At 52.2% G+C, this 24,715-nt stretch overlaps 2 protein-coding genes across 6 annotated transcripts; one reads left to right on the top strand and one right to left on the bottom strand.

The window, feature by feature from the left end:
* Positions 1 to 998: 998 nt before the first annotated feature.
* On the top strand, positions 999 to 20,784 carry LOC128788398 (hematopoietic lineage cell-specific protein-like). 5 transcript variants are annotated; one of them, XM_053943414.1, is made up of 15 exons: positions 999 to 1,089; positions 3,958 to 4,041; positions 5,227 to 5,300; positions 5,848 to 5,977; positions 7,187 to 7,297; positions 7,678 to 7,732; positions 9,637 to 9,747; positions 10,262 to 10,372; positions 11,055 to 11,110; positions 13,096 to 13,165; positions 13,402 to 13,538; positions 14,136 to 14,249; positions 14,734 to 15,046; positions 15,761 to 15,832; positions 16,599 to 20,784. In XM_053943414.1, exons 2-15 carry the CDS (start codon positions 3,958 to 3,960, stop codon positions 16,733 to 16,735), a joined length of 1,575 nt encoding a protein of 524 aa, XP_053799389.1. In that variant the 5' UTR covers positions 999 to 1,089; the 3' UTR covers positions 16,736 to 20,784. The 5 variants fall into 5 exon arrangements, with proteins under 5 accessions (XP_053799389.1, XP_053799390.1, XP_053799387.1 ...); XM_053943415.1 differs by lacking the exon at positions 999 to 1,089 and adding an exon at positions 1,689 to 1,746; XM_053943412.1 differs by lacking the exon at positions 999 to 1,089 and having other exon boundaries at positions 14,737 to 15,046.
* LOC128788399 (olfactory receptor 5V1-like) lies at positions 20,777 to 23,102 on the bottom strand. The gene has a single exon (XM_053943417.1). It carries the CDS (start codon positions 21,795 to 21,797, stop codon positions 20,859 to 20,861), a length of 939 nt encoding a protein of 312 aa, XP_053799392.1. The 5' UTR covers positions 21,798 to 23,102; the 3' UTR covers positions 20,777 to 20,858.
* Between the last annotated feature and the right edge of the window lie 1,613 nt (positions 23,103 to 24,715).

The raw sequence follows: 24,715 nt of genomic DNA, 5'->3' as shown, positions 1-24,715 counted from the left end.
CCTTTTTCAGCTGACAGAATAAGGAAATAGCACTTGAATAGGCAATGTCTCATGTCAGGGGTGGGTGGAACTAATGATTTTAAGATCCCTTCCAACCCAGACCATTGCATGCATCATGAAAGCAATTCCAGTAAAACAATACCTGCTTGAGTTTGTTTTTCCACATTTGCCTGAACACTGCACCTTGTTAGTGTTGTGTAACCCCAGGACAGATACAGAAGTTGGCAACAGTGAGCTAGAATGTGCTGGTCATTCAGATGGGACAGTTCAACTGTCACAACTTTCTGCAGCCAAAAACAGGTATCCTTGTTCATAGTCACTACTACAGTCCCCGACCACCATTGGAACAAAAGCCAGCATTGGGATGTTGTAAGGCTGTAGATAACGTTTCCACTGTGTTTAACAGGAGCAAGGATTATAAGCAAAGTATGTTTCCTTAAAGTCCATGCATTTTTTTTCCCGAACTAAATAAAGGCATGATTCTGATGCCTCAGATACATTTAAATGTTTTATACCTCCAAATAGAACAGGTATAGTTTAGATTAAATATAGGAATAAAACCTCAAAAGGATCTCCTGGTCTGCTAAGCGTAGTCTGACTGAACAGCTTTGTGGTTTGACCTGATGAAAGACGGGGCTGTTCAGCTGATGGTTCCTGTCACAAACGTTTCAACATTTTGTTTCTTCTCCAGTGGAGCTGTCTTGCTTTGATTTCTGATCTATCTTCAATAAAGGCTGAGAAGGAAGGTCAGCCAACGAAGCTGTGCTGTGTCATCCTCGGACACTCACACCAATTCAGCACCACCACTGAGGCTGGGACAGGTCTGGTTATGTGCCGGGAGGAAGGCAACATCAGGGGTAGGGAGGAGTGGATACAAGTTACTGCATGGAGCTCTAAGGGGAACCCTCCCAATCCTCTCAGCTCCCTTTACAGGACAGGTGTGAGGATCTGGGAATGGCAGACAAAGCTCATGATGAGGTGCAAGGAGCCTGCACAGGTGCCCTCACCGAGGGCAGATCAACCCACCCCTGATAATGAGAGCTGCATTAAGGCCAGTGCTGAGGAGAAACAGCATGGGTGCAATCACAGGTAAGTTGCTCCTGAGCACACTGAAAGCACCCATGTGCTAGACTCTTTCCAGGAATGTTTGCTGCCTCCCAGGAGCCCAAGACACGATGTCACCAGACGGCTGACTTCAGTTCAGTGCAGCCTTTGGACTGTGCCCACTCTGGTTCTCTCATGGGGGTACTGGTGATGTTGCAACAAGAAGCCCAAGTTTGATCAAAGGAGTTTTCAGGGCCCTGGGCACAATGGGAAAAGGTTCAGGAGCACAGTTAAGTGTTATCAATCCTCCAAGTAATGGGGAGAGATATCAAAAGTAAAAGGCATGCTCAAGACCTGGCTCCAGGATTTGTGCCTCCACCAGAACTTTTGTTTTTATACCCATGTGAGTCTTCTTTAAAACACAAGGTGTGCTGGGACCTGATGGTCTCCAGTGTGCTGATGGGGGAACTCTGCACTGCATCAGTGTCTCAGGACAGAGGCAGCCTGCAGGGGAACTGCAGCACTGGGGCCAGCTCTGGCACTCACGACTTGAGCAGAGCTGGGGGCTGGGATGCAGGAAGTGAAAAGAGCTGAAGTTAAAACAGGAACTCAGAGCGGACACAGGCCCAAAGCTGTCACTGGCAGCAGGTGCCTGAGCAAAAAGCAGCAAGTTTGCCAGCAGGAACTGGTGAGCCTTTAAAGGTAAGAAACTTGAGGGGGTTTTGGGAGTGGAAAGTGAGAAATAACTACAAAAAAAGTGTAGTTTTTGGTGGGCAAAGGGAACTCCTTCCTGAACAAGCATGTTTAAGTGGACAATACTCGAGATTTGCTTCTCAGGCTATTGTCCTGTCACCATTGTGGTTCTTGTGTTTAAGGCTCTAAAGAACCACATTACCAAATCTACCAGCACGATTGTGCTGTGTGGTAGCCTGTATTTGTGCTGTAGTGGATGTTTTCCCAGGGGAAAATGGGACAAGAAAGGGTTGAGATGCTACCCTGGCTGATATTTCTCATACAGACAGTGTCCAGAACCTCGTGATGCGATTACAGCCTGTGGTTTGTCATGGCTCCCACAATGCTTGGCAGCTGGCTTTGGAGAATGGGTGGTCAAGAACCATTTACACCAGTATTTAAAACTGCTGGTTAAAAGGTCATTCAACTATCTTATCTGAGCTCAAATCAGCTGTCCTGATGATGAGCAGCCCTGTGATAGCTGGTTATTATTGCTGGTTTATGCTTTACGAAAATGAGCAACGAACTTTAAAAATCTTCGGCATGAGAGATGCCAATAAATGAGAAAGGGGGAAAGGAGAAGAAAGGTGTTAGAAGGGGCTGTGTTGTCCACATGAGCCTTTACACATCCCCTGCTTCTAACCGCAATTAACTGTATCCAGTTTGGCACTGGATTGCTGTCAGTGAGCAATGTCACAGACTGGCTATGGTCCTGAGACACCTGGAGAAGGCCTGAAACCAGGTCTTCACTGTGTATCTGCCTTAGCCCTTCATCTTCTCTCTTAGCTGACTACCTGGCCTTTGTTTAACAAAAGGAAGAATCATCATTGCTGTTCTCTTGGTTTCTGTTCTCTTTGCTCCCTGATCTTACAGTGCTGGTTCTCTAGAAAGGACAGCTTGAAACTGAGCAGTGCACTGCACTAAACCAGAAGGTTATTCACTTAAGCAGCTTTTGATGTGGGACAGTTAATTACTTAGCATAAACAGAGAATTATTAATGATTCAGCATAAACATTTTGCTTTCACAGAGGGCAACTGCCCCAAGAGCTCAGGGCTGTCTGAGACTTCCACGCAGCCATGGGAGTGAGGGGTTAGCACAGCTGAGCAGCACATGGTAAAAGCTGCTGTTAACTGAAGATTCAGCACACAGGAGCTCTCTTCCTTCCTGCTGATTTGGTTACAGTTTGGTGTGATGGAGAACAGGGCTCAGCTCAGTCTTTCCTGCACATTCTCTTCCATCTTTCTCTCTGCCCCACGATAAAGCTGCTTTGGGTGACACAGAGAACTTGCAGTTCCTCAACACTGCAGGCAGAAAAAAGGATGGGATAGGAAGTGATGGGGCTCTGATGAGGGTGATTGCTCTGGGTTGTAGGGGTAGCAAACTAATACTTTCTCTCTGTCTCTCATTTTGGAAAAACTCAGTTGTTTTGAGGGGGCTTTTTCATCCTGTTTTTTTCATGGTCACCTTGAAAATGAAATGCAGCAGTTTTAGATTTCACATTACTTTTAACTTCCTCTTCCTGGGCCCATCACTTCCTCCAGGCCTGAAGGAGCAGTTCCACCACAGCCTCAGCCAGTTTAGTCCTACATCTTTAGTGCTTTTAGCCCCATTTCCCATTTTCTCCATGTGACAGACATGAACTCCACACAGCACCAGCTCTGTCGCACCACTGCCTTGTTCTGACCCTTCTCTAGGCTATGGGCAGGAATTAAATGGCTGAAAAGCAGACAAGAGGCTTGAGGAGTCCACCTCAGTTCCAGCAGCACAGTGTCATGGTGTTGGAGCACGCCATGGCACGTGCAACTGAGCTAATAGCAGGGGTAACTCAGGGAACAGCCTCCCACAGCACAGAAAATTAATGTGTGTTGGAAAAGCAGAATCTGGAAATTGGATGCCAGCATTCATTTACATTTTAATGTGTGTGTTCCTACTGCAGAGTCAGGGTGCATGAAGGCCATGGTTTACCTACACGCCCTGTGTGTTTTGCTGTAAGACATGCTGGGGCTCAGGAGCAGCTATCTTGGGGTGCCCTGTGCTATATGAGGGAAGATGTGTGAGGACCGGTAGCCTGTGAGGGCCCCTTCCAGCCCAGGTTCTGCTCTGGCTGGGTGTGAGCCAAGTGTGAGTCAGCTGTGGCCATGTGTGGCCACCCTGGGTGACATTATGTCCTTGTTGTGCAGATGTGGAAAGCAGTTGTGGGACACAACGTGTCAGTGAAAGTGGAGGCTCAGGGAGACGACTGGGACACAGACCCCGATTTCGTGGTGAGTGTCTGGTGTGGAAACTCTTATACTGGTGGTGTGAAGAGCTCCTGGCCCTGAGTTCTTGCTGCTGGGGCAGGGCTCGGGGCTCAGCAGGGCTGCAGCACTGCTGGCAGGGCAGGATCAACCGAGTGCCATCAGCCCCTTGCAGGCACTGTCAGGTCACCTGTCTGAGCCACTTCTGACACATCTCCCAGGTTTAGTCTCCAGAACTTCCTACATTATTGCATACCCCATGTCTGACCACAAGTAATGGCACTTAAGGAGTACAGAATATGCAGGATTTTATAAACCTGCTCATTTAAGAAACCCCCTCGTTACAAGGGTAACTCCCTTGTCCTCTCCACAACATATGTTACAAGACACAGCAAACAAATTTTCTCTGTCCCACACTGTTTGTAACTGTACAGGATGCAGGATTTCCCTCATTCGTCTTTTTTTCCAGATGAAAAATCCTACTCTGTTTACAGTCAACTTGTGCAGGTGTGGCTCTGTGCCTCTTACACTCTTGTTTTCTATCTAGTTCAACTCTGAGTTGAGTTGGTGAGAGAGCAGAAGGGTTCAGCCTGGGGAACCCTCTGCATTCATACATGGTCATGATTTTCATTTTCCGTTTGGTTCTCTATTACTTTCCTAATAAGCCTCTCCTGTTGGACAAGAGTCCTGTGTTTGTGAGGTGTAGTCGTGCCTAATTATTTCCAGTAAGAAATTCCTTTTTCATGGTTTCAAGTTATTAATGTTTTAGGAAAAATCTACACTGTCAATTTTTTTTTTTGCTTACTTTATTTCTTCTATTTGTGGAAGCATTCAAAGTAAGCATGAATACAATAAGACTTTTTATTAACTTTTTCATTATATTTCATATATACATATTTTCAGCTTTATTGTATATTAGGAAATACTTTATTGATGCTTCACTTTATCAAATATATGTTCAGAGCTTCCACAAAGCTACAACACAAGGCTATGATGGCCAGGCCCGAGGGCTGAGGTCACTGCGGTTTCTCGAGTGTCTTCCCGAACAGCGAATTCCGCACATGCCGGGTGTCATCCCGGCTCTGCGGAGTGGGGCGGACACCCCGGCCCGGCCCGGCGGGGATGGGGTGCGGAACCCCTGGGCCGTGCCTGGTCCGGCGGAGCGCAGCGAGCCCCGTGCGGGCCGGGCTGACGGCCGCGGTTCGTCCGCAGAACGACATCTCCGAGCGGGAGCAGCGCTGGGGAGCCAAAACCATCGAGGGCTCCGGCCGCGCCGGGCACATCGAGTGAGTGCGGCGGCACCGGGACCGGGACCGGGGCGTGGGGGAGCCACCCCGCGGGGACAGAACGGGCCCGGCCCCGCGGAGGAGAGCGGACGGCACCGCGGACACAGCCGGGCCGGTTTGCGGCGGGCCGGGAGCCTCCGGGCCCCGTTCGGCGGCTCTTGGCTGGGTTCCGCCCCGCAGCCGTAGGGGCTCGGGCGCCGAACACCCGCACACGGGGCTGCCCCGGTGCAAAGGCTGCCAGCTCCTTCCGGGCCAGCCCGGCGCAGCTCTGCAGGAAAAAGGAAGGTGTGGGCTCCCGAGAAGGTCGGGGTGTAGCCCTGAACAGAGCTGCTGGAGCGGGGCTGGATGTCCCCCTGAGCCCAGTGGTCCCTTGCCGGACCCCCGGGTGCCCTCAGGCACAGTGGCTGCGGGTTTGGCTGGCACCCAGGGGAGCCCAGCGCAGGCAGCTGGTCCTGCCTGAATGTCCTGCTGGGCTCTGGCTGGTGCAGGGGCACAGCTGCATGGCTCTGCGAAATAGCACGCCCACCCACCCTGTCTCTGTCTCCAGCATCCATCAGCTGAGGAACAAGGTATCTGAGGAACATGAGGTCATCAAGAAGAAGGAGCTGGAGACTGGCCCCAAGGCATCCTATGGTTATGGGGGCAAATTTGGAACAGAGCGAGACCGAATGGATAAGGTAACAGCTGTGGGAGGATTCCCTGAGCCTCAGTGGAAAAGTGCTTTTCTCATAAAGGAGGGGGTATCTCTGTTTTCTGGCCTGACCTTGAAGGGAGAGTATGGAGAGTTTGCAGGGCTGCAGAGATTCACACATGTCCAGCTAGCACATACTCTGTCTCCAGGATCTGCTTGAATTCGTTTGTGTAACTCGTCTCTACAACTTCTTTGCAATGCTCCCTTTAGCTGTGAAAGACTTTCTGGGGCTGTTCAAGCCTGCTGCATAACAATTAAATCTGGTGCCTCCCTACTTGTGCTTGCAGAACTAATATATAGTAATTCCCTCCTCATATTCTGCATTACAGAGCTCATATCTCCCCAAGATAAAGCCCTAGACATCAGATCTGGTCTATGTTTTGTGATAATCATCATCATGGTTCTTCCTGCACCTTTCAGCATTTAATGCTTCTTTCTCAGAGATGAGATGATTAGGTCGAAGTAGAGTTCCATAGATGTGGTCACTGTGGGATTGAACAATACCATGATGGCAGGGTGAGAAAGATTGTCCTCAAGAATTCCCTGCTCTCTCTGCCAGAGCTGTTGTAGTCAGGAACTGCACACGTTCCTCAGTAGCAGGGGCAGAAGCTGAACACTTGCAGCATCCCGATGAAACCAGACAAAGGCTAAGAAGTTGCTGAACAAAAGCACTCTCGCTGTAGTCCAGCAGAGTCTGAGCACAGCTGTTCCATTTTGGCATAGAGTGTCTACAGTTCCTGGCCAGAGCACCTCCAGCAGGGAGGGCAGGTTCCTGGCCTGGCCTGTGGCCAGGTTTGCTGGCCCTCACTGTCAGATACAGAAGTGGGAAACGGGTCCCAGAGCTCTGCCTGGAGTTCTTGGCTGTGTGTGCCTGTCTGCACTTTCTCTTGTCTACCCTGTGATTATCCACCATGCAACTCCACCAGCACTTCAGAGCAGCTGGCATTCGGCATCCCACATTGCTTAATGAGCTGGCAGTGGGGATGTTTGTGAGATGACAGCCCTCGAGGCTCCTCCCAGGCCTCTGAGCAGAGCTGCTGCTGGCAAAGGCCACGTGGAGAGCCTGAGCACCATCGGCACAGCCAACTTGGACCTGTTACCTGTGGCTACGAGCGTGTCAGCAGTGTGTGGGAGCAGCTGTGGTGCCTCTGCCTGTCCACCATGGATGCTTATGTCACACTGTCTCTCCTCTCAGTGCGCAGTAGGACACGAGTATGTTGCTGATGTTGGGAAGCACTCCTCGCAGACAGATGCAGCCCAGGGGTTTGGTGGCAAGTTTGGAGTCCAGCGGGACCGAGCCGACAAGGTGTGTTGGACAGTGCAGCTGAAATCCATACCTGTGTCCTGTGCTGCCCCTGGAGCACTGCCACGTGCCAGCCTGGGGCTGTTGTCAAAGCTCAGGGCATGCAGGGTGTGCCCTGTGCCCTGGTCTCGCTGAAGCACAGCTCAGCTGTGCGCAGGGCAGTGGCCCCACAGTGTGGGGCAGCTGTGGAGGTGACTGGTGTGCGTTGCTATGGTGGGCCTGTCCCACCCAGGCAGAACACTGTTTCTCTAGGGGCTGTGGTGTTTGCCCCTGCGTGCTGCAGCACAAGACAGGGAGCCAGTGACAGCCTGGTCCCAGGGGAGGGAGGCTGAGACCCATCTTGGTTCTCAGGATGATTGACAGTCTTCCCCTTCTTGTTCCAGTCAGCACTGGGCTTTGAATACAAGGGCGAGGTGGAGAAACACTCGTCCCAGAAAGGCAAGTCCTTGGGCATATGTGGCCCCTTGACCCTTTGCCCAGCTTCTCTTCTGCTCCCACTGTCCCGTGCTCTTGGCTGTGCCACAGTCTCCTGTCTCTTGTTTCAGATTCCTGTTCCCAGTCCATTTCCCTTGTGGCTCCATGTGCCACTGTCCTGTCACCACCCTCATCCTGCACCTCCTGCTTGTCTCTGTGCTTTGCTTTGGTGGAAAGCCCGTCCTGGCTGAGCAGAGGAGACACCCCACCCCACGATGGATGGCTGGTGCTCCCTCTCCTCTCAAAGCCCTTCCTAGAACTGCTCCAGAGGAAGCCTGAGCACTGTAGCACTTGAGAAGTGACTGCTGGAAAAGCAGCCCTGTAAGGAAAAGGCACAGCAATGGATATGAAAGCAAAACCCTACAAAGCATCCAAACTTCTGCAGAATTCTGCAGATAATTCAACAAGCTGTACAAGAATTGAAACTCAGGATATTTTAAATATTCTCCACCCAAGAGAAGATGAGAAGGCATGGTCTGTTGCTGTTTCAGGTAAATGTGTGGAATACTGCATTACCAAGGAATGAACTGAATCAAGTTCATTTAAAAAGAAACTATAAAAGAAGGAAAACTGTTTGAGGCATTCTTGGTTGATCTTAAAATAATGAATGTTGTGCAGTTGTGCTCCATTAACATATTCTTGTAGACAGAGGAATTCATCAGGCTGTGTGAAACCACAGAAATTTCTCAGGAAATGGAAATGTCAGAAATAGTGTGTTTGAATTGCTTTTCATAAAAATGTGTCCATAGTGGAAGCTCCAGCACAAAGGTAACAGTCATAAAATCTGTGTTTACTGAAAACAGGTCTCGTAAAGATCCATTTCATCACAGGCCCATAAGTGGATAATAGTTTAGTCACAATAAGTCTAAGAATTTTTAGGACTTACAGACTAAGTGACTGAGCTTCTATGAAGCAGAGACCCATTCTGGAATACAGAATGTTCTTGTGCGTATTTCTCTAGATCACAGCCTCCATGGATTGGTACAGCTGAATTTGTTGGAGAAGCCTCAACTCAGTCCCATGAAATGCAGACCTGTGAGAATAGCATGAGGGAACAGGGAGAGGTGGCTCCAATTTACTCCTGAAGGGCAGGATTTAGAGACTGAGCAGGCAGGTGTCTGAAAGGAGGAGTCTGTACAGCCAGGAGTTAGGATGGAGGCTGATATGTCTCAGGAATCAGCAGCCAGTAATAACCAGGTGGTCCTGTGAAACAGCTGAACATGGTTGAAGTTTTTAATGGATCACTGGTTTGGAGATGGAAAAAGGAGAGGCACAGGGCAACTGTGCTGTGCTCTTGCACAATGACCATTGTACCAGGGAACAGAGTGGGAGCAAGTCTGCAGAAAGGGGTGTTTAGCCTTGGTGGCAGTCCCCAACGTCAGGTGTGTCCTTGGGGAAGCTGAGATTCCACTATAGCAAACATAAGCCCTTTTGCCATTCCTGTACTCCCAAGGCTGTGTTCTACTCACAGCCCTTTCCTGAGGCTGGCAGACCACAGGCTGAAATCCTGGCTTTGGAAGTGGGTGAGGGACTGATGCCCCAGCTGTCAGTGCCCAAGTCCTGCTTGGCTTTGCCTTCGTGGGTGACAGTTCCCACTGTCCTTGGCATGTGTGTTTTCTTCTTTCCTCCTGGCCTGCTGTGTCTCCTGGTGCCCTGACCCGGTTTGCCTTGTGCTCTCATTCCCATGGGCTCTCATCTGTGGTGCTCCCTACCATCCACTCTGTCCCCTCCAACCCTTCAGTTTCTGTGGTGGTTTCCATAATCTCTGCTGCTGTCCCTTCTCCCTGGGGCCCTCTCCAGTCCTGCTCTCTATCCTCTCCTCACCAGCCCGTGCTGGGGGCAGCATTTGACTCCATGCTCCACCTCAGATTACTCCAAGGGCTTTGGTGGCCGTTACGGAGTGGAAAGGGATAAGGTGGACAAAGCAGCTGTGGGATTTGACTACAAGAGCCAGGCAGAAAAGCATGAATCTCAGAAAGGTGAGCCCCGGCAACCAGGTGAGCTGGGGAAAACTGAGGGAGCTGGGTGAGCTGGAGGGGCTGGGGGTGCTGGGGAGGGGGAGCAGGCAGTGTCAGGGCTGGAGCTGGGGACTATGCCCACTAGGACTATGGGAATGGTGGAAGAGCTACAGGGAGCTATTGGGAAGGGCCAGGTGAGGAAAGCCATTGCACAGTGCATGGCTGCTAAAAAGAGTTCAGGCTAAAGGAAGAGGAGCAGAAGAGTTCTGTGGGCATAGGGATTTCTTGGACAGCGTCTCACCAAAGGAAGGATGAAGGGGAAGCTCAGGCAGGTGCTAATAGCAGGTGACATATCCTAGGGAGGAGGGAGGGCTGTTGCTGCAACACTGGTGGGGAAATCTGGCCTTGTTCCATGTCTAAGTCCCGGGCATGGAAAACCTGTGAGAGCAGCCTGAGCTCACACTGCTGCCACTTTTCTCCTTCCCACCCTTGTATGTTCTCTTCCATGCCCTGATCTGGATCCCTGTGGCTGAAGACTATTCTGTGGGCTTTGGTGGGAAGTTTGGGGTCCAGAGGGATCGTCAGGACAAGAATGCACTTGGCTGGGACCATCAGGAAGAAGTGCAGCCCCACGCATCCCAGAGAGGTCAGGCAATATTGCCAGAGGTGTTAGAAGTTTCCTTGGAGCACACACAGACCTGTGTCTGGAGCTTGTGGTTCATAGTAAGAGATCCAGCTGCTGGAAACAGAATGTGGCCAGCACGTTGCAGAGCAGCTGAGACACAGTGAACCCCAAAGCACAAGGGCAGAGTAGATGGGAGCTTGGATCAGTGGGGGACATGCAGTGTGGGTCCCTCAATCAGGACTTTCAGACTCTCCCGTTGTCTGTGAGGGACATTCCTAACCATGAGCTCATTGTAGCCTCCCTGCCCCGGTTCCGCCCAGATTTGCTCTTTGCACACACGAGACACACTCTGAAGTCACGAGCTCTCAGAGAGGAATGAGGCAGAGCAGATCCCAGGAGTGCCTTGTGTACAGCGTGTTTGACCTTCCTGAACAGGGTCAGGTGGGGTGACTGGCCTCACCCTGGTGCCTTGGGCTCAGGTTGGCAGGTACAGCCCTGCTCACCTGTGCCCTCAGCTGAAGGGAGGGAGGGATTAGTCCTAAAAGCTACTGTCCAAAGTACTTAGCTTTATCTGTGTTTCATCACATCTGGAATTAACTAGAGATAACACATGCAAACTCATTTCACTGGTCACAGCATACTGAAGTCAGAGGTGCACACAAAATACAAAATACTATAAAATAACATTTTTTTTCCCATACAGACTATGCCAAGGGGTTTGGAGGCCGTTATGGGGTCCAGAAGGATAGAGTGGATAAGGTAAGACTGCTGCAGCCTGCAGTTGCTTCCTCGTAATCACTGCTTTTTGCCCAGCTGAAAGAGAAGAGATTCCCCCAGTTGAGGTGGGATCCCAGTACCCAGTGCACAGCTATGGAAGGAACTGGCCAAGCCTAAAATACCAGAGGGTGCAGAGGAATGCAGCCTGAGGAGACTGTAATGCAGGATTCCTCATGGCACTCTCTGTCACTCCTCACTTCTCTGCTGTTTGTTACCCTCTGCAGGTTTTTCACTCCTGTCAAGGAGTGCCTCATGGTCTGTTCGGGTGCTAAATCTTCCTACGTACCTTGACAAACTCCAGCAGGGATGGGATTGACACAGATCAATCTGCTGTGCATGAGAAGAGGTCACCAAGTTGCTGGTTCAGGTTTTCTGCTTGGGCTGACACCAGGCAAAGCCTCATCTACAGTCACATCTCGGAGTGAGGCACTGAGATCAGTTCTGTGCTTGGCAGGCTGCCCTTCAGGGCTTGGTCCCCAGAGGGGTCCTGCGAGTGGGTGTGATCTGCATGGATGTGATAGCCTAAAAGATGCAGATCCTGGGACTTTGGGGCATTTGGAAGAGGAGTGATGGTGCCTTCCCTGAAACCTCCTTCCCTTGCTGGGGACACAGGGCTGTGCCTGGTACAGCACCAGCATCACTGTCCTCGGGAGCTCGAGGGAGCAGGGGAGGGTGCAAACGCACTGAAACCACCCACATGGTTCTGTCCGTGCTGCGTGTGGAGGCTGGGCCTGCAACAGAGAGGGAGTGTTGTCCTGCCCTCAGAAGAGATTACAGCTAGCTCTGAATTTAACAACAGCAAATGGAGGTGCACTGACAAAGGGCACACCTTGTATGTGGTCAAAAACAACATGCAGAAGCAGATGAGGACTCGGTAAAAGGGTTGTGGGTCTTTTGGGAGGCGGGTTGCAGAGAGGAGATAAGCAGTTCCTGTTCAGCTCAAAGTGAACATGAATTTGTGCATTTTAAGAATACTGAAGCATAAACATGGTAAAAATAAGGATTATTTGGGCAAGTAACTGTCAGATTGCCTGGTCCTCAGAAATGGAGAAATGCTGAATTCACTGCACCAGAGCAGAGCATAACAGACACTCAGGCAGCCTGAACTCCCCTTTTGTAAAGTTCTGGACACTCAGTATCAGACTAAGGCTCACACAAAATAAAAATGCTGTCATATACACAGCATGTCCAGGCTTCTGCTGTTACCTGTGGACAGCTGGTTCTGAGCCTGCAGGCTGGTTTACCTGCTCAGGTGTGTTTTCTGCAGGGAGAGTAGAGCTGCTGTCAGGCTCCATGGCTGCAGTCAGCCATCAGCCTGTTGTGACATCTGCAGGCAGCACCTGCTGTAAAGTGTCAGGCTGAGAAGTGGGTCCTACCTGCTCATTCCTTTTCGCATGAAATCGTTTTCTCATGAAAGCAGGTAAACCCTTAAGCCTTCTCTATCTCACTTCATTTTTCCTGCACCCTCCCCACCAATCCTATTCCCGGTTCAGCCTCTCTCCTTCCCTCCTGAAGCCAGTGGTGCCGCAGGTGTTGCACACAGGTGCTGCTTTCAGGCCTCATGCCACGGGGAGTGATGGCATGAATGTGCAGTGTCCCTGGGCCTGGGGAAGAGGCAGATGGCCAGGCATCCCCCAGCTCCTTGCCATGGTACAGGGAGTGTCCCCAGCCCTGCTGTCTTGTGTCACCGCTCAGTCTTCCCTGCTGGGCTCCACAGCACCTTTCCAGCTCTCAGTACCATCTCTTGGGCAGGGACACCTGTGTCCTTCGCTGGGGGGGCAACAGGCACATCCCCAGGATAGGGAAGTGTCAGAAGGGAGGGCTGCAGCCAACAGCCTCCCCTGGGCCAGGGCAGGTGTGCAGGTGAGGACAAACACACCCAGGAGCAAAGCTTGCCATCACCAGTACCCAAAGCCAGCACTGGCATTGCCCAATGGGCTGAACAATTCTTTCACTTCCTCTTGCAGAATGCTGCTGGCTTTGATGAGATGGCAGCTCCCACCTCCTCCTATGAGAAAACAAGACCCCTGGAGGCAGGTGAGACCTGAGTACCAGCCCTGGGCTTAGGAAGCTGTGGGCCTCACAGTCCCTCTGTGGCAGCCTGCTGGCAGGTGTGTGCTGTGGTGGGATAGGGGTTTAACCTGTGCCGGAGGGCAGAAGAAATTGGCTGACTGCCAGTTTCTCTGGAAGAGACAGAGGTCTGGGTTTCTCCTGGATGCTTGGGGTGGTGGCAGGAAGACGTAGGGCTGGGTCCATCAGCTGTCTCCTCACAGGAGCCTCCAGTGGCACCAGCAGCCTGCGGTCGCGGTTTGAGCACATGGCCAGGTCGGCAGAGGAGGAGAGCAGGAGGCAGGCAGAGGAGGAGCGGGCCAGGCGGCAGGCCCGGGAGCACCGGCTGGCTCAGCAGCAGGTGAGCCAGGGCTGTCCTGCCGTGTCCTCCAAGACTCGTGATACAGACTTTTCTTCAGAGCCTTGCAGCTCCATGTCCTTCTGTCTGGTCTCTTGAGGGAAACCTCCTGCCTAAACTGCTTCCCTGCATCTGCCAATGCAGGCCACAGAATGGCTTCACAGCTGTCACTGGACTTGCCTTTTCAGCACACCAAACACTCATACAAGGACATACCTGCACTCAGCCTGTGCTCTGGCCTCAGCTTATTTTGTCTCTGGTGCCTGGCAAACAGTGTGGTTACTGCTCCCCAGCACTGCTATCCCAGCAGTCTATGTGGGATGCATCCCAGCAAACTGGAGATGGCCCCCAGCCCCTGTGTTTACCTGCCTTCCCCCTGGTGCTGTTCCTGCACTCAGGGGACAGAGGGGTGTTAACAGTGGAGCTGTCCCCCCCAACATTGCTCCTCTTCGAGGCTACCCGACTGTTGTCACCAACCTGCGAGTGCCCAGGCCCGCAGCAGGTTTGTAGGTGGAGGAGAACATTCTGAGTTGCTATTTTGGGAATGTGGACAGCCATTGTTCAGAGGGACTGAGCAGTCTGATGGCTTTTCTCCACCAGGAAATCCCTCCGAGAGAGAAGGAGCACACTGGGACTGGGGCAGCCCCTCCAGCTGTGCCAGCAGGGATACCCAGGGATGCTGCTGGGGACCAGCCCGTGTCACCAGGAGAACAGGTACCAAGGCAGCCTGGGAGAGCTGGGGAGGGGAGCAGGCAGAGGGGATTGCACCTGAGAGGAGCTGTGCTTTATATGCAGCCCTGCAGGAAGATGTGGAGCACAGCCACAGGGTGGGAGAGGCTTTGGAAGGATGAGTGGGAGCATTGGGCTCCCCAATGCTGCGCAGCACCTGACCCCATGGGACACTGCTGACCCCATGGCACAAGCTCTGGGAGCGGGTCAGTGCAGTGGCACTACCATGGGCTGTGGTGAAGTATGAGCAGAGTTCAGACACATGAGTCATGAGGGTCTCCAGGGCAATCCCAGCTGCTGGTTCAGCACGGCCTGAGCAGCTGTTTCCCTGGTGTGCAGGGGATGGTGTTCCATTTGTGCCCTGGCAGCAGTAAAGGGGCTGCCTTGTGTCAGGTGCTGGGAGTCAGGGGAGAGCTGCCTGTGGTGGGTGCCTTGCAGGTGACTTTCCAGTCACTTTCCCACCTCACAGCAGGAGGCCAAAAGGGAGGATGAAGAAGTACCACCCACTTTGCCACCAAGGCCAGCAGATCTGGATGCAGAGCTGTGCAAGGTCCCCATCCAGGGTCAGCCCACCTACAATGTAAGTTTGGATGTTGGTGGAGACTATGAGGAGCTGCCAGAGCCCTCTGACTACTGTGACAGCACCAGTGGAGGTGCTGACTATGAGGAAGTGCCAGCCCCGTTGGGAAAGCTGGATGCCACCTATGACTTTGGAGGAGATGGAGGTGAAGACTATGAGGTGATCCTTCCTCAGGAGCCCAGACAGAGCCATCCCCACCTGGGTGAGTACTGATGGAAGACCCCGTGTCTTGAGAAGCTTGTACCTGTCCACTAACTTCACTGGATGTATGGGACAAACTGCAGAGGGAATTTTTATCCTGAAGTCTACTGTGGTCAGGATAGCAGCTCCTGGTGATGGAGACTTTGTTGTGTCCCACTCTCATGCCCAGCTCTAAGGTGCAGATGTGCTGCATGGGATGCTGGACCAGAAGCAGGAATCTGCTGGATCAGGGTCTGGGCAGGAGGCTGCCACAGGCCTGGGAGAAGCTGGATGTGGACCAATACTCTTGCTGCAGTTTCCTGGCAAGTGCTGCCCTGGGGCCTGGGGGTGCCTCTGGTGCAGCCCATTCCTCATTTAGCTGGTGTTCCTGGGAGCTGCTCTGGTGGAGTCTCTGGTGTGAGGAGTGCAGGTAGCCTTTGTCCAAGCACAGGAGCAAACTGCATGGGCTGCTGTTGCTGCTTCCGTCACGGCTGCAATTGCTGGCAAGTTAAGAGGTTGGAGTTATTCCCAGCCTTTTTCTTGGGAGAGGAGTATGAAAGATCAGGACCCAACTGTCTCCTTGAGAGAAGGGAGGGAAGTCACTCCTTGCTTTGGGCTGTGGTGCACCTCTCCTTGCTGACAGGGTTGATGTGCTTCCCCAGAGCTGGGCTGGAGGGTGGCACTGACCAGGACTGTGTGGATGCTTCAGCCTCTGTCTCATCTGTGTGTCCTGCAGGGAACACGGACAGTGCTGCTGAGGGGCAGAGCCCCGGGATCTGCGCAGTGGCTCTCTATGATTACCAAGGAGGTGGGTCTGCCCTCAGGGCTGGGGGAAGGGGGAAGCCCCTGCAGGGCTGTGCCGCAGGGATGTCGGGGCTCACCACAGCAGGGAAAGGACTGGGACTTAGTGGTTTAAATTGCTTCCTCCTGGGAAGCAGAATGAGATCTGACTTGGGAATGTCATGGTGTAGGAATGGTATCCTCCAGTTTAGTACTCCCAGTAAAAAAAGATATGCATCACTTCTCCTCTGCAATTGGAGGCACAAAAAGGCAAAGATCACAGGTTGAGATAACAACAATTTTGGAAACAGCAATAAGAAAGCAAACAGTAACAGCAACAATGTTAATAACAAAAGATAAGAAAATAAATTATTCACATGGAAAAACACCCACCAATAGACAATACTGGATGGCTTCCCTCCACCACATTTTCTCAACCCAGTGTTCCTCGTAATCGAGAGTCCCTTTCCCCCACGCTGGCAATGACATGAGGTGGTACAGAATAACCTCGGTGTCTTGGCCATGGCCTCTCCCAACTACTGCAAAAAACTAGCCTTGTCCTGGCCCAAAGCAGGACAGGAACAGAGAAACTTCATCTTTCATCTGTGAGGTCTTGCTCTTTCTCTGCTTTATCTGTGCTGTAGGATGGAGGTTGGGTGAGGTAAACTCTTGGGGTTATCAGTGCACTTGTTCTGTCTTCTCCTGCCTGGGGGAAGGTGGGAGGAAGAATGTGAACCAGCTCTTTCTGGGGTTCTCTTTGCATTATGACTGTCTTTTCTTGACAATTTTTGCAGATGGTGATGATGAGATTTCTTTTGATCCTGATGACACAATCACACACATTGAGATGGTGGATGAAGGCTGGTGGCGGGGACAGTGCCATGGCAGAGTCGGCCTCTTCCCAGCAAATTATGTGAAGCTTCTGCAGTGAAATGAGCACAGTGCAAACTGTTTCCTCCCAACTTTTGCCTCTGTCGTGGTTTGACACTGGCCAAATGCCAGACACCCACAAAAGTCACTCATTCACCCTTCTCTGTCAAAGCTTGGCAGAGGAGAGAAAAATTTAATGAAGGCTCCATGAGCTGAGATGAGGACAGAGAGAAAACACTCCAAGGGCAAAATAGGCTTGACTTAGAGGTACAAAGTGAATTCGTTACTAACAGAGTCAGAGGAGGATAATGAGAAAATAAGCCCTTAAAACACCTATTTTTTTCCCCCAACTCCTCCCTCCTTCCCACCAACAGTGCAGGGAGACAGGGCATGGGAGTTTTGGTCATCTCATCACTGAGATTTTCTTCCACTGCTCTGGGAGAGGAGTCTCCCCTGTGAGACCATGGGGTCCCTCCCATGGGAGACTGCTTCTCTGTGAACTTCTCTGACAGAGGTCCACTCTCACGAGCAGCAGTCTTCCCAAAACTGCTGCAGCGTGGCTCACTGTTCCACGAGGTGCAGTCCTCCAAGGCCAGGCTGCTCCAGCCTGGAAGCAAGGGCTCTCTCTCCACTGCATTTCCCACTGGATCACAGCCTCCCCCAGGCATCCACTGCTCTCTGGCATGGGCACTTCCCCCACGGCCTGGGGGTGGATCTCTGCATCCCCCATGGATCCCCACAGACTCTGGGTGGATCTCTGCATCCCCCGTGGATCCATGGGCTGTGCATGGATCTCTGTATCCCCCATGGATCTCTGTATCCCCTGTGGATCCCCACAGGCTGTGGGTGGTTCTCTGGATTCCCTGTGGATCCCCACGGGCTGTGGATGGATCCCCTTGGGCTGCGGGTGGATCTCTGGATCCCCTGTGGATCCCCTCGGGATGCAGGGGCACAGCTGCTTCACCATGGTCTCACCATGCAGACAATCTCAGCTCTGGGCCCTGGAGCAGCTCCTGCCCCTCCTTCCCCACTGACCTTGGTGTCTCCAGGTTGTCTCGCTCACATATTCTCACTTTCTCCTCTTCTCTGTCTGGAATTGAAATTGCTCCTCACTTTGTTTTGACTTTCTTCTTAAATCACAGAGGTGTTACCATCATCTCTCATTGGCCAGCCTTGGCCAGCAGCACATCAATTTTGAGAGCCACCAGAGGTTGGCTCTGCTGGACATGGTGGAAGCTTCCAGCAGCTTCTCACAGAAGCCACCTCTGTGCCCCCCCCCCCCCCAAAAAACCAGGCTGTGCTAAACCAACACGTTCCACCTCTTGCCTCTGTGAATCACATATTTAAGAAGAAAATCAAAACAAAGTGGGCACAGTTTGTTACGTTTTTTCCTAGCCAGAGAAGAGGGGGATGTGAGAACATGTGAGGGAAACAACCTCTGCAGGCTGTGGTGAGACCATGATGTGAAGTGTTTTCTCATAGTCCTTATCTCAACTCATGAACCCTTCATTTTTTTTTATCCTCCCTCTGTGGCAGGGGAGGGTGAGTGAGTGACTTTTGTGGGTGCCTGACATTTGGCCAGTGTCAAATCACGGCAGCCTGTCTCTGCTTCAGCCTTTCCTGTGTTATCAGCTTAATTTCGCTCAGCTTGGTACATCCACATTCAGAGAAATATCAAGGAGCAAATCGGCAGTGCCAGAGGGAATATTTTGTCTTATGCCCAAGAGGGTTTTGATTCCCATCCACTTCCAGGTGGGCAAGCTGGGATGGTTTAAGAGTATATGAGTGCAATACAAGGTCTCTTCTATCTAGGCTGCCCCACCTGTCAGCCAGCAAGCCTGCAGCAGTGTGTCCTGTTCCCAGTGGGGCAATTCCCAGAGCAGAAATACCAAATCTAGTCCAGCCAAGGCAGAAGGGATGTGAGCTGTAGGACCTTTGTCAGTTACTGTGGCCCTGGATCTCATCCTAGTCAGGGGTCGGAGCAAAGAGCGCTGGGAAAGCCAAATTTGTGTTTATTCCAAGGAAAGGTTTCCATTTTTAGCATGAGCCATGTTTGCAGCATGGACCAGAGAAACATGAACATGGTCTGTGTGACCCTTTTGGGCACAGGTGTGTCTGTCCCCAGGGCTCTGCCCTCCCTCCCAGCTTCTGCTCTGGCTTGGCTCAAACAGTGTCCAGTGATTCTGTGACAGCTTGTGTCCCCTGTGCCTGCTGGAGGTTCCTGAAAAGCCTGACTCTCCATCACAGATGTGAGGAAAAGGCTGGGCAGGTGGGAAGCAGGACAGGAAGAAACATTTTATTGCTAATGTTTAAAACAGTTTCCAGAAATGCAAAATAAAGCCCTCTCTCAAGCCAGTACCTCTTAGGTGGATGTTCAGCTTTGGGAATTGTTCCTCTGTGGGATGCAGGTACCATCACAGCAGGAATAAACCAGGGACAGCTGAGTAGAACAGCACCTGAGGGGCTGTGGGACTGAGGGGCTGTGGGAGCACACCTGAAAGGCTGCAGGAACACCTGAGGGGCTGTGGGAGCACAGCCCAGTCACTGCTACTGCCAGCAGTGTGCTCAGAGGGTCCCACTGACACTAAGCTTTAGAGTTCAGTGTGGTTTACAGGTGAGTTCTGGACCACCCTGCAGCTGACCAAGCCTGTACTGCCTGGGCAGGAGTGTGGCACTCCTGCTCAGTGTTTGATCCTGGGAACACCCAACGACTGTCTGTCTGTCACAGGAAAGGTGCATTGGGATTCAGGTTAAAAATTATCAATTTTATCAATTATCAAGTTTTCCAGAGGTTTCTTGTTTGGGTTTCTGGTTGGTTGGCTTTGGGGTTTTTATTTGGAGTGATTTGGGTTTTTTGCTTCTCTGAGGCAGCTTCCCCAGTCTCTTTCCTTGTGTGGTTTCTGCTTTTTCCTGCTGTCCCCTTCTAGGGGCTCCTCAGAAAGGTGTTCACTGGTCAGAGTCTGATGTGTCCAGTGACACTGGACTGAGGGTGCTTCAAGGACTTTTTAGAATCCAGAAGGGTGTATAGCAAAGAGGGCTGAGGGGCTCACAGCCTGTCTGGATAGGAGCAACAGCCCAACCCAACAGGTGGGTTACAGAAACATTTCTTTCCCTGAAGAGTAAAATCAGCATGCGTTGTGCACTGAGAAATGGCAAACTGCTCCCAACAAGGCTGTGTGCCTCCTAGTGCCAGTTCTGACTCTGCAGTGGGTTTCTTTGGGAACAGATTAGATACTGTTGGGTGTCTCTTGGTAACTGAGCTACAGATGAGCGTGTTTGGGTTCAGCCGACGTAGGTTGTGTGACTGCAGGTGTCACCTGCCTGTGTCATCTCCCTTGCCCCAGTGAGCCCCTGCTCCTGGCTCTGCTGCAGTGCTGGACACTGCTGTGCCTCATGTGCACACCTGCAGATTTGGCCACTGCCCCCACAGCCACAGATTCATTTGAGCTTGGGCCCAGCTGCAGACCCCCAGCCACTCCTCAGGCACTGTCACCCAGAGCCACAGCACACACAACAGCTGCACAGGGAAATTTTTCTGGCCATAAAGCAAAGCATTTCTGGTGAGTTTGGAGCCACCAGCTCTCAGCTCGGTGCTGAGACCTCCATGTCTCACTGCAGCACTGAAGCCATGGGTGGCCTGTGCAAGCTGCTGTGCTTGTGTACCGAGTGCTGCAGAGCCTCCCTGGCAGCCTGGGGAAACCCAGCGGACATCAGATTGGAAGCCAAGGCACATGGGGACAGTGGATGGTGGGACAGCCCCTCTTGCCCAGGCCAGGTTTTGCAGTCCAAGGCACTGCCCTTTGTTCTGCACAGGGCCTGACTCAAGACCTGGGGCAGCCCTGAGGCAAAGCTCGTGGCTATGCTCAGGGCCAGTCCGTGTCTGGCTCCACATGAATTTGCCTTTTGCAAAGTTCCCTGGCAGTAGCACAGCTGCAGCACGTCCTGTGCTGAGCTCAGCACATGGCATCTGGAAAATAAAGACAGAATCCTGGACCTGTAGCCCTGTTCCTGACTTTATTTTGCCATTCTGCTTTCAGTGATGTGCTGTGGGTCAGATGAGTGATGGTAGTGTGCCACGTGCTTGGGCTGGGAGCCCCAGGCTCACTGTGCTGTCACAGATGTCCCACAGATCGACATTGCAGTGGCAGCGCTGTGTTGGCAGTCTGTGGCAGCCCTGGCGCTGCTCAGGCGTTGTTGCCTGGTGTGGCACTTGCCCGCACGGCCTTCCGCAGGGCCCCCCACACCTCCTGGTTGCGGAGGCTGTAGACAAGGGGGTTCAGCATGGGGATGATGATGCAGTACAACACAGAGACCAGCGTGTCAGCTGCCGGGGAGTAGCCCGAGCTGGGCCGGTTGTAGTTCAGGTTGGCTGCCACAAAGTACAGGGTGACCACCATCAGGTGTGCAGAGCAGGTGGAGAAGGCCTTGTGCCGGCTGGTGGCCAGTGGCATCCCAAGGACAGTGGCCAGGATGCAAAGGTAGGAGATTACAACGAGCAGGAAGGGACTGACAGCTACAAAGATGCTGGAGACGTGGAGGGCCAGCTCGTTGGGGCGGGTGTCGCTGCAGGCGGCCCCCAGCAGCGGCGGCACATCACAGAAGATGTGCTGGAGCTGGGCAGCCCCGCAGAAGGAGAGCCGGGCTGCCAGGAGGGTGTGCAGGGCTGAGTCCAGCAGCCCCCAGAGCCAGCAGCCGGCAGCAGCGGTGGCACAGGCGCTGTGGCGCAGGGCCTGGCCGTGGCGCAGGGGCTGGCACACGGCGGCGAAGCGGTCGTAGGCCATGACGGCCAGCAGCGCGCACTCGGCCCCCGCGCACCACATCAGCAGGAACATCTGCACCAGGCACCCCTCGTAGGAGATGGTCGCCTGTGGGCGCAGCGCATTCGCCAGGATCTTGGGCACCGTCACTGACGAGTAGCAAAGGTCCAGGCAGGACAGGTGACTAAGGAAGAAGTACATGGGGCTATGGAGGTGGGGATCCAGGGACACGAGGATGAGTATTGCAGAGTTGCCCAGCAGCGTGGCCAGGTAAATGGCCAGGAAAAGAGCAAAGAGGAAGGGCTGGCCATAGGAAAAGCCCAGGAGCACAAACTCCGTCACCTGTGTCTGGTTCGTACCTGCCATGGGGCAAGCTTTGGGAAGAAGTGAGCCCTGAGGAGGGGGGGGGACTGTGAGCCAGGGGACTAAAGCACATTCCCCCCGTGAGGCAAGGGGATCCCTAGTGGTACAGCTCTGATCCCATCTCCCTGGTGGTTGAAAGTTTCCTGAGTTCAGATTTCAAAGACGCCGGGATTTTGGAGTCCAAAGAGCTGCCATCCCGTATTGGGTACCTGACTGCAGAAGAAGCACACAGAAAAACGCAAGAGCAGGAAGCATCCACCCACATCCCTTGGAGTTCTTTGCCTACCTAGCCTCTCGTCCTGGAGACTATTCCAAGCATGTGTCTCTCCCCCTCCTGGATGTATTTATGGCAAGTAAATGCTTCCCTGCCCCTGGTCAGGTCACAGCATTCCCTAAATGCCACAGTCACTGAGCTTGCTCTTCCCCAGCCCTGGGCTGGGGATATGGCATCACCCTGCACCAGTTAAACTTTTTTTTCTTTATCCTGTTTCCTGCTCTGTTACAACCAGCTCTCACAAAGCAGGGGTTCCACTTTAAATAGTACAGGTTCCAACAAAGAGCAATTCATCACATGGGGTTTGTTGAGCCACAGGAAAATTTAAGCCAGCAGGGATCTCCTGGCCTGGAACTCTCTACCTTTTTACCATCATCCTATTTCAATTTTCACCCTGACACAAGGGGTTTTCTCACTGTCACAGGGAGCTGTGATCACCATATCCAAGAGATGGAGGAGGCCCAAGGAATCTTTTCTGGTTCAGAACTTCAGCCAGGGGTTGATGAGGGTGGCATGCACTGGGCACATACAGCCAGGGCTGCTGCTGCTCACCCTGTCCCTGCCATGGCTCCATGGGTGAGGCCAAGGGGCTTCAGTGGGCAAATTGAGCGAACAAATACAAAAAAAAAGAAGAAAGAAAGAAAAAATAAAGCATCCCCTTCCTCTTCATAAAAGTACTTTTAGCAACAGAAGTCAATTGTCATGTCTGTTCAGGAGATTAACCAATCTGATTTGATTTCAGGTTGGTTCCCTGGCTTTAGACCCATTAATGTGATTTTAATTTCCCTAAGCCTGTATCTGTGTATCAGTCATGCATTTATAACATTAAGTGCTGGAGAATTCACTGCTTCTGGTGGGAGTTTGTTTCTTATAGCTGCTTACCACAGGAAACTGTCAAAGCACTGTTAAAATTGTGCACTTTTGCCTGTTGGAATTGCTCCATTTTCAGTTCTGTCTCATTCATAACTTTCAGATTCTCCAGCTGAAGACTATCCTGTTCTGAGGGTATTTTCTCCCTGTGAACTGGGAGCAATACCAGGGTTTGCTAAGTAGAAGCAAAATAAAGTTCTGAATCATTTCTCTTTCACTTGCTAGTTTTTCAACATTAAAAATAAAAAAAAAACAAACTTTGAGATGAAAATGTTCAGTCAGAAGATGAGTTCTTCCTGGCTTGGCACAGTGACATCCTACCTTGTCACTTGTCACTCCATCCAGGATGTGCCAGGCTGGGAAATCTCTGTGTGGGTAAGCTCTCAAGTAGTTGCACAGATCAATATATTCTTTAACTACTTATTCTGCACACTTCGGGGTTTCTTAAATTACTAATTCTGCACATATTGGAGAGGGACACAAGGACTATATCATCCAATGGTTTGGAAATCTCAGACTGTTGCTCTTCCTCCAGCTCCAGGCTGAGCCAAGAACATTTTGATGAAGGAGTAGCCCAGCCTGCCTGTCCCAGTGCTGCTGGGAGAGGGTCCTGGGGGTTGAACAGTGGGGGAGCCCATAGTGCCACTCCCCAGGAAGTGCCTCCTGCCTCCCACTCTCCCTGCTGCAGTGCCACACAGCCTGAGCACATGGATCTGTGCTCACTGGAAATTCAGGCTGTGTGAGCTGCCACAGCACTCAGGCAGCTGGTTTGTCAGGGTAAGGGTACCATGTTGTGTGGGGTGAGAGGGGAAGGCTCTGTCCAGGACCTGCCTGGATGCTGCTCCCACTGACCTGTTCATCAGGGGCAGGAGGAGGAATAGGGGACTTCAGGAACCAGAGTGATAAAAATGTGAATAAATTCAATAGCAGGAGGTTGGACATATAAGAGTTAGTCACCTGTTCATGCTCCAAGCTGGGGCTCAACACCTGGAAAAAGAGCAGGTGAGCAAGAAGAAAGTAAGTCCATCACAGTGGGAAGAGAACCTTGAGCCCTGCAGCGACCCTGTGCAGCACAGCATGCAAGGAATGGTTAATGTCGCTTCAGGAGGGACAGCAAGGGCTGGAGAGCTCATCTGGTGCCCTCCCCATGCTGACAAATCCAGGCTGGACTGGACATGCAACTGCAGGGCTGCAGAGCAGCCACAGGAATGTGCAGAGGAATGACCCTGAGTTTCACCCTAGTGAGGAGCAGTGTGGCAGTCAGCAAACACAGCCACAGTTCAGAGATGCCAGATTTAATCCATTTGTCTTCAGACATCCTGTGCACCAAGGAATAAGAAGATATGGGAGGAGAATCTCCCTGTCCCCCCTGGACTGCACAGGGATGAGCCTGGAAAGAGCCTCCACCTTACTCGACCCTTTTCCTCCCTCCGTCCTTCACCTGCAGTGAGGTGGATTTCTCATGGCAACTACAGACTGAGCAGGTGTTACCCTGTGCAGGTCCCAGAGCAGGTACACACATCTCTGCCCGGGCAGACAAGGCCAGAAAGGCTGGATGGGGAGCAGAGAGGGAACACGAATGCCACCAGTGCCAGACAGGTTCCTGTCCTTCCTGCAGGAGATGGGAGGGATCTCTGTAACAATGACATATGAGCCAGCCAGAGACCCAGCTCTGCTGGTGGAGGAGCACAGATGTGCTCTGTACCCACGCAGGGAAGCTGCTCCTGCAGGAGGATGTGGTTCTCCTCACCAAGCCACTGCATCTGTACTCACTCAG

This window comes from Vidua chalybeata, chromosome 5 (genome assembly GCF_026979565.1).
Source record: "Vidua chalybeata isolate OUT-0048 chromosome 5, bVidCha1 merged haplotype, whole genome shotgun sequence".
Taxonomy (NCBI): domain Eukaryota; kingdom Metazoa; phylum Chordata; class Aves; order Passeriformes; family Viduidae; genus Vidua; species Vidua chalybeata.
Note: the sequence above shows the minus strand (reverse complement) of the source record. Positions and strands in the feature narration are given on the sequence as shown.

What these genes read in the sequence shown, in the direction of transcription:
- LOC128788398 (XM_053943413.1), top strand. Translation starts at nt 5,137, where the DNA reads ATGGGGTGCGGAACCCCTGGGCCGTGCCTGGTCCGGCGGAGCGCAGCG. An exon ending in GGCCGCGCCGGGCACATCGA is followed by an intron (nt 5,301 to 5,847) that starts GTGAGTGCGGCG and finishes CTCTGTCTCCAG; the next exon opens with CATCCATCAGCTGAGGAACA. An exon ending in GCCCCACGCATCCCAGAGAG is followed by an intron (nt 10,373 to 11,054) that starts GTCAGGCAATAT and finishes TTTCCCATACAG; the next exon opens with ACTATGCCAAGGGGTTTGGA.
- LOC128788399 (XM_053943417.1), bottom strand. Translation starts at nt 21,797, where the DNA reads ATGGCAGGTACGAACCAGACACAGGTGACGGAGTTTGTGCTCCTGGGC.